The sequence below is a fragment of the Acanthochromis polyacanthus genome, chromosome 14 (genome assembly GCF_021347895.1).
Source record: "Acanthochromis polyacanthus isolate Apoly-LR-REF ecotype Palm Island chromosome 14, KAUST_Apoly_ChrSc, whole genome shotgun sequence".
Lineage (NCBI taxonomy): Eukaryota > Metazoa > Chordata > Actinopteri > Pomacentridae > Acanthochromis > Acanthochromis polyacanthus.
Genome location: NC_067126.1, coordinates 36,641,382 through 36,649,307, shown reverse-complemented (window position 1 = coordinate 36,649,307; position 7,926 = coordinate 36,641,382). Strand labels below are relative to the sequence as shown.

Here is a 7,926-nt window from a genome sequence, read left to right as displayed (position 1 = left end):
CATTTTGTAGGTATTTTGGTCTCTTTGTGATTGCTTTGTGTCAGTCTGTCATCTCTCTGAGGTCATTTGGGGACAATCTGTGACACTTTGTGGTTATTTTTAAATCAGGTTGCATCAAAATATATCACTGTGGTTATTTTGTGTCTTGTTTTATGCCATTTTTTAGTCCCTTTGTGTCTTTGTGGTCATTTTACTTCGATTTGTGTCACTTTGTTGTCATTTTGTATGTCTTTGTCTTTGATTTTTTTTTCTTTAAGACGTAATAAAACAAGTAATTGCGTAAAAAATGTATTTATTGAGACAGTTACTTTTTGTATGATGACTTTTCAGAAATGGTATGGCCTGAATATGCAAATTAGGTATTATCTCACTAAAAATGTAAAAAATTTCCATTAATTTCCAGGACAGGGATTTAAAAATTGGATAAAGTTCAGAAATCTTGTTTCACTACATTGACATATTACACATATATAAACAAACTCCTCACTGAAAAAAAAACTTCAGAATACAGAGAGAATAAAACCGACAAGTTTGGCATATGAAAATTATAGCTCATGGTAGTAGAAAAAACAATATTATGTACATTTTAACTTGAATTTCGCTCGGGATTAATAAAGTCTATCTATCTATCTATCTATCTATCTATCTATCTATCTATCTATCTATCTATCTATCTATCTTCATACATTAGGTACAACACTGACACTTCCCAAGTTCATTACTTACAATTATTCACAATTTTTAATGCACTGTTTTTGTTTTTTGATGTTATCAGTTAATTATATCACCATATTATTTAACTACTGCTGTTTATCACTAAATAAATGAACTAAATTAATCATGTTTAATGCATAGTCATTGCTTTGAGCTACATTTTCACTAAAAAAACAAAACAAAAAAAGACAAAAGTCATAAAAATTAAACTTCAAAGTTCTTGTGAACACTGTTGTTAAGGCTGCTGTATAAATAAAGTTATTATTATTATGATGGTGACTGTTGGCTAGGACCGTTCGATGCTACATGCTACGTGCTAACTTTAGCCGTTGCTGTGTCACATAGAGTACAGGCAAGCTAATAAACAATAACTGTCTAAAAAGGTAAAACCTTTTAACTCAAGCCTTAACCAATTATCCAGTTACATTCTGATGATCAATAAATAGTCAAAAATAAACACTTTATAAACGCCTTTTGACTGATTTTCAGGCGTTTTACATGAGTTGTAAAGTTATATTTTTAATGTTTGACTTAGTAAATTGTAGCTTTGAATACTGCATGTGGTGCCAGTGCATTTCTGATGTTCATTAATATGATAATTGAATGTTATAAATAGGTCAGCTGTTGCCAAGTAACAACTGATGAAGATCAGTAAACATTTTTAATTTAAGAGTATTTATTACACAAATCCTGGCAGTCAGAATGCCGTTGTCCAGCCTGTAGAGGTCTGTGCGTCCCTCCATGGATATGCCTCCCCAGACCATCATTGACCCACCACCAAACCGATGACACTGAACAATGTTACAGGCAGCATAACGTTCTCCACGGCTTCTCCAAATCCTTTCATGTCTGTCACATGCGCTCAGGGTCAACCTGTTCTCATCTGTGAAAAGCACAGGGCACCAGTGGTGGACCTGCAAATTCCTGTGTTCTATGGCAAATGCCAGCCGAGCTCCACGGTGCCGGTCAGCGGGCACAGGGGCCACTAGAGGATGTCAGACCCTCAGACCACTCTCATTACATCTCTTTCTGATTGTTTCGTCAGAGACATTCACACCAGTGGTCTGCTGGAGCTCATTTTTTAGAGCTATTGCAGTGTTCATCTTGGTCCTCCTTGCACAAAGGAGCAGATGTACCTGTCCTGCTGATGGGTTGAGGACCTTCTGCAGTCCTGTCCAGCTCTCCTCGAGTAACTGCCTGTCTCCTGGAATCTCCTCCATGCTCTTGAGACTGTGCTGGGCAACACAGCAAACCTTCTGGTAATGGCATGCATTGATGTGCCATCCTGGAGGAGTTGGACTGTCTGTGGAACCTCTGTAGGGTCCAGGTATCGCCTCATGCTACCAGAAGTGACACTTACCCTAGCCAAATGCAAAACTATTGAAAAACAGTCAGAAAACACAAGAAGGGAATAAAATGTCAGTGTCCTTCATGTGTAAAACCAATCCTGTTTTGAGGGTTGTCTCATTGTTACCCCTCTAGTGCATCTGTTGACTTGACCAGATCAGTATCCCACGTTTGACTGATTTGATGCAACACTTAGATTAAAAAGTGTTCCTTTAATTTTTTGAGCAGTGTACATGCACTGTGTGCATTGTGCTGCCCTCTTTTTTTATTGAAAATGTTCTATTTGCTGCTGTACACTGTAAATTTCCCCGCTGTGGGATTAATAAAGGTTTAATCTATCTATCTATCTATCTATCTATCTATCTATCTATCTATCTATCTATCTATCTATCCATCCATCCATCCATCCATCCATCCATCCATCCATCCATCCATCCATCCTTGTGGTCATTTTACATCATATTGCATCAAAATATATCATTATGGTTAGATGTTTTACATCAGTTTGTCAAGTCTTTGTGGTCATTTGGCATATTTTCCTTTCATTTTGTAAGTATTTTTGTGTCTTTGTGGTTGTTTTATGTCGCTTTGTCATCGCTTTGTGGTCATTTTACACCAGTTTGTGTCACCTGGTGCCTGTTTTGTATCAGTTTGTGGTCATTTTGGGTCTTTTTGTAGCCATTCAAGCAGATGCAATGACACACTCTATTGGTTGCACTTGTTCTTAGTTATGATCACATGTACTTTATGTACGCGTCATACCTGAAATGGGACTCATATCGTGTAGACAGCAAGCACATTGCCCTATTGCATTCAGTTTTATTATTCCACTTCAGGTTAAAAAATGTAACAGCAGTTGTAACAGTATAGTGCAAGGAGGGATTTAACAGGCTTACATTCAATCCCAAACAACCGACTCACCACGGGGAATAATCAGGGCCACATTCAGAGAGACGATGTAAAAAAAACAACTACATGATTACCCAATCCCACCGTTATTCAGCTGGATCAAATTGTGTAGCACCTTTTCACAGTCATAACATAATCAGGAGACTTGTAGATGCAGAGACGTTCATCGGGGTGAGTCAGGACAGGAACTGGGACATGAAGATCACGGCCTGGTGAATGTCTTCCATCAGCGGCTCCGGCAGCGACAACACCACCGCTGTTAGGCTCTGAGTTATTTCCAATATCCTTCACAGAGATCAGAACGGGGTTGTTATCAGACTGCCGCTGCATTAATCATCATCTCCTCCGACTTAAAATTTGAACTCACCAGTTGATATAATGAGCAGCCAGCTGAGGTTCATGCCTGGAGCCTTCCTCTGCCACCAGAGATTGTTTCATCTGTTTGAAGTTGGCCTCGATATTCCTCTTTATTTCAGAGAAGACCTGAATTCCCCTGAAAGAGCTGACGACTTGCTGCAAAAAATAGGCATTCAAAAGCACAATGGGAAGTTCAGAGGCATGAAAACACACAATTAAATAAAAGAGAGCACGACTGAAAAGAAGGAAGCCGTAATTCATTCCCCTCACGTATATAACGGAGAGCTGGTGGGCGATGTACTTATGACTCCCAAGGTGCCTGATGTCCTCCTCCAGCTGTTGACTCAGCACCAGGAGCTGGTTCAGTCTGGCAACGTGGAAGAAATATTCTGCAACCAGAAACATCAGCAGCAGTGTGACGAGAAAACCCTCTTCCAAAAAAACACATTGAAGCGCTTAAAAGGCAGTTGTAAGTAAAAGGAAAGAATTACTTCAAGAAATAGTCTTAAACTGAGTAAAAGTAGGAATGCTTCAATGTAAAAATACTTTAAAAACATCATTAATACTGTTAAATTAATACATAAGAATAAATGAATGTAACTGACAGTCAATATGGAGCCTAGTTTAGATTCTCTGGGTAGGATTATCTACAATAAAAGAAAAGCTTTTTTTCTCCAATGAAGATAACATTAAATGAATGATAAATAAAGTCTAGAAATTCTTAATGTGGTAAATGATTATTCTAGCTGGAAACGGCTAATTTTTAATGGAATATCTACGTAGAGCAAAGGTATCCAACATCCAACATTCTGTAACCCTACGAATGGGACTATTTGGAAATAGTCAAATGTATTTTATGTGTATTTGCACCTTGGCCCCCATCCCTTTCCCTAAGGACTACAGATGGAAATTAGCTTGGAAAGCTACAGTCTGGTACAAACATCTTTGCTCCTGAGCTTAATGTCATTGTACACTGTCCTGATAAATAAATAAATAAATGAAATGAAAATGAAATACGGCCCGTGTATATTATTTCTTCTTCCTGATACAGAACGACGGGGATGAATAATGATGAGTTTGTCTCACCGTCCATCGGCGGCCTCTCCAGCATGTCGACGGGACTGCCTTGAATGAGAAACACCTCAACACGAGGAAACATCGCCGACAGACCCACCATGTCCAGGTAGTCCTGAGGAAACACAGGATACGGCACGGTAACAGTCACCAGCTGACAGGGAAATACGATGTGTCAAAAGCTCAGGTTTTTGATTTAAAAGTCCTGGTTTATTCTGACAGCACTGCCAGATGTGGTACCTCCAGCTGTGGCATAGGCTTTGGTAGATGTTCAAGGCACTGCAGCATCTGGTCAAGAAACTCTGATCCTGTAAGAATATAGTGAAAAAGAAAAAAATAACATCAAACATACAGAAGCTGACCAACACTAATTTGGACTTCAGATATTTTGTCGTACAAACCTTGAGCCTGGAAGGTGTCCGACTCCTCGGGGCTACAGCCCTGTCCTAACTGCTCCTGAAACTGAAACACAGCAGCAGTGGAGGAGAACATCTGTACACAATGACGTAAAATGAAAGTAACAGTGTGAAACCAGTTTATATCTGTGGGAATACTGAGCATACGGTCATGTTTACACTGCCTTTTAGTCCTGATGTAAATGAAAGGCCTAAGTTTGTGTCACTTATGGGTATTTATTGTCTCCTTGTACTTGTTTAATACACTTTAAGGTGGCTTTATGTTACTTTGTTGTCACCTTGTGGTCATTTTGTGTTCATTTATGCCACTTTCCGGTAACTGTTCATGAATTTGTGTGACTTTGTGTCTATTTTGAGTCAATTTCTGGTCATTTCGTGTCAGATATTTGTCACTTTGTGGTTTTGAGTCAGTTTGTAGTTTCTTTTTGTGTCTCTTTGCAGATCCTAGCTGGCTACCGGCTTACTGAAAGATTTCCAGAAAGAAAATAAAAGCAAACAAGTAGAAACATTTCCGAACGATGGTGATGATTAGAATTGTGTTGCAACAAATGTAGTCAAAGATTTATTTTGTTTGAAAGTAGACAGAATCAATATACAGATGATGGGGAGAAAAAAAAGCAAATGCAAGTCACCACTGTAAGTTTCTACCCATTAATTTGCACATCAGTATATTTCTGGTCGTCTTTGTCGAACATGACTTATGGATGACGTTAACAGATGTACACAAATAGGTGTTATTGACTGTCATAGGTACATTAGTTATGTATCCAAGATGCCTGTTTATTTGCTGGGATAATCAGTGTTTGATGGATGTTCATCTGGTCAGGAATCTCTGTTGATGGGACGGATTGTGTGACTTTATGAGACAAATGTAGGCTTTGTCGGGAGTAGTTTCGTGATCACCTACCTGCTGCATCTGTGCCCTGATGAGGAGGTCCAGCTGCCCGCAGAGACACAGCATCTCCAGGCCCACCTGCTCAGGACTCAGCTGGATGGGCATGAGAGGTCTCCTCACCTGTAACTCCACTGAAGCACACAGCAGCCACATCAGCAGCAGCAGCAGCAGCATCCCATCACAGAGACCATGAAACACCCTGCACATGTCAGCCAGCCCACAGGTCCAAGGAAGGGTGGGGGGTGTTTGATGAGGGCAGGAGGGGAGTGGCTGGGTGGATTTAAAACACCACAAATGAAAACTACTCACCTTTAAGGGCTCCCTGGTAAACGCACAGCTGACGGAGCGGCTCTGATCTGCTCACTGCCATCTCTGAGAGAAGATCACAGCTGTTCTCCTAATGTGGTTCCGCTGCTAAAAGCCATAGGAGGCACATGAACGCGCAGATAAGGAAAACAGATGAGGCTTTGTTTATCTTTTATGGTCCTAATCAGGCGTTGGGACTAAAACGAGGCTTCTTCATTTCTAATTTCCTCCCAGATGACGACGCTCCACGCAGCCGCACCGTCGATGCTGCAAAACCGGTTGCGGGTCTCTTTGGTGTTTTACGGCAAAGTCTGGACCTTGTGGTGCATTCAAGTGCATCTCGTGGACTCAGTAATGATTACTGGAAAGGTTATCAAAGGTTTCTGAACCGAGGATAGTTGTGGACAGAACAAGATAAAAAGCTTCAGGAATTATTGACACTTTCTTTACCCTTTCCTGAAATTTTATTGACCTGCTGTGGCATGAATAAAGGCTGATCTATTCTCATCTTAAACATCAGTGTACATGACGATGCAAACCTTTTGGATATGATAGATAGATCTAAGTATTTTTGACAAAGCAAAAAAAGTAAAAATCCCCTCTTTTAAACCCCCATTCATGGCCTTTCCAGTATAAATGTTTCAGTTTACGAGATGCACTTGAATGCACCATGGAACCCCCGTACTTTACCGTAAGAACCCAACTAGACGCGATCTTTTCTTGTTTTTTTTAAGTGTAGATGGCGCGACTGCGTTTCTCCGAAGAAATGGCGGTTTATTAGACAGTTTATTAACTCCCAGAGGATGCATGTAGCTGCTGACATCTTCAGAGAAACCCAATATTATCAAATATATATTATCAAACTGATGCGATGCCCACGCCCTGTGCACCATCAGCCTGAGATGTGCAGCATTGAACGCCCCTTCAGCCCCCACAGGACCAGCCTCACAATGATGTCATGTTTCAGGGATGAGGATGCAGACATGAAGCTCAGGTGTTTCCTACAGATTTAACACCAAACTACCAGACAAACACACACTTATTTTCACACTGTTATTTATAATGTATGATTGTAAACAGAATGTTTTGCACGTTTTCTTCAGATTTTCTTGCACTGAAAAGGAGAAGCTTTCCAATTTTGTTATACACTGTATAATGACAATAAAGCATTTTCTATTCTATTCCATTCTATTCTATTCTAGATTGTTCCTTGTTCTTTTTGCATATTGTGTCTCATTTTTGTTATATTTTGTCTTGATTTTGTTGTTTTCTGTCTTTTGTGTCTGATGTTTGTCGTTCATCTCATGTTTTAGTCGTTTAGTTCCTTTTTTTGTCTCATTTGTGTCCAATTTTTGTCACTTTTAAACTCTTGTCCAATCTTTTGTCTCTTTTTTGTTTTATTTCGTGTCATTTGTCTGATTTTTTGTCATTTTCTGTCTCGTAATATTTTGTCTTGTTTTTCATCTTTTTTTGTCTGGCTTTTGTCGCTTGTCTCATGCTTTTGTCGTTTTGTTTCTCATTCTTGTTTTGTGTTTCCTGTCTTATTTTTTTCGCTTTATTCATTGCTTTGTTTCACGTTTTTGTAATTTTTTAAAATAATTTGTAATTTTTTGTCTCTTTTTTGTTTAGCTTTGAGTCCTGTGTTTCATTTTTTTGTCATCTAATTTCTTGCTTTTGTCATTTTGTGCCTCATTTTTGTAATATTTTGTCTTGTTTTTGTTGTTTTTTTGTCTTTTTTAAGTAAAATACTCTGATTATATCGTTAAAGTATCAATAAATGCTGCTGTCAAACCACCTAATAATCATCCGAGGTAAAGATGATCCAGTAAGAGAACAACAGTATTGTGACAGATGTCACTATTTTAACAAACAGTAAGAAAGTGAATGCACTGTTAAGTGGAGATTTTT

At 39.1% G+C, this 7,926-nt stretch overlaps 1 protein-coding gene across 2 annotated transcripts; it reads right to left on the bottom strand.

Annotated features, from left to right (window-relative positions):
• Positions 1–2,856: 2,856 nt before the first annotated feature.
• Positions 2,857–6,321, bottom strand: si:ch211-218d20.15 (uncharacterized). Of its 2 annotated transcripts, none has more exons than XM_051959015.1 (8): positions 6,022–6,321; positions 5,725–5,843; positions 4,803–4,893; positions 4,642–4,709; positions 4,414–4,516; positions 3,598–3,716; positions 3,338–3,483; positions 2,857–3,255 (listed from the first exon to the last, which is right to left on the bottom strand). In XM_051959015.1, exons 1-8 carry the CDS (start codon positions 6,080–6,082, stop codon positions 3,147–3,149), a joined length of 816 nt encoding a protein of 271 aa, XP_051814975.1. In that variant the 5' UTR covers positions 6,083–6,321; the 3' UTR covers positions 2,857–3,146. The 2 variants fall into 2 exon arrangements, with proteins under 2 accessions (XP_051814975.1, XP_022061903.1); XM_022206211.2 differs by having other exon boundaries at positions 4,803–4,863.
• Between the last annotated feature and the right edge of the window lie 1,605 nt (positions 6,322–7,926).

Excerpts from the sequence above, each read along its gene's own strand:
- si:ch211-218d20.15 (XM_051959015.1), bottom strand. The coding sequence starts at position 6,082 with ATGGCAGTGAGCAGATCAGAGCCGCTCCGTCAGCTGTGCGTTTACCAG. Across the intron at positions 4,517-4,641 it reads AGCCTATGCCACAGCTGGAG|GACTACCTGGACATGGTGGG; the intron begins GTACCACATCTG and ends GTGTTTCCTCAG. Across the intron at positions 3,717-4,413 it reads GGAGAGGCCGCCGATGGACG|AATATTTCTTCCACGTTGCC; the intron begins GTGAGACAAACT and ends TTCTGGTTGCAG.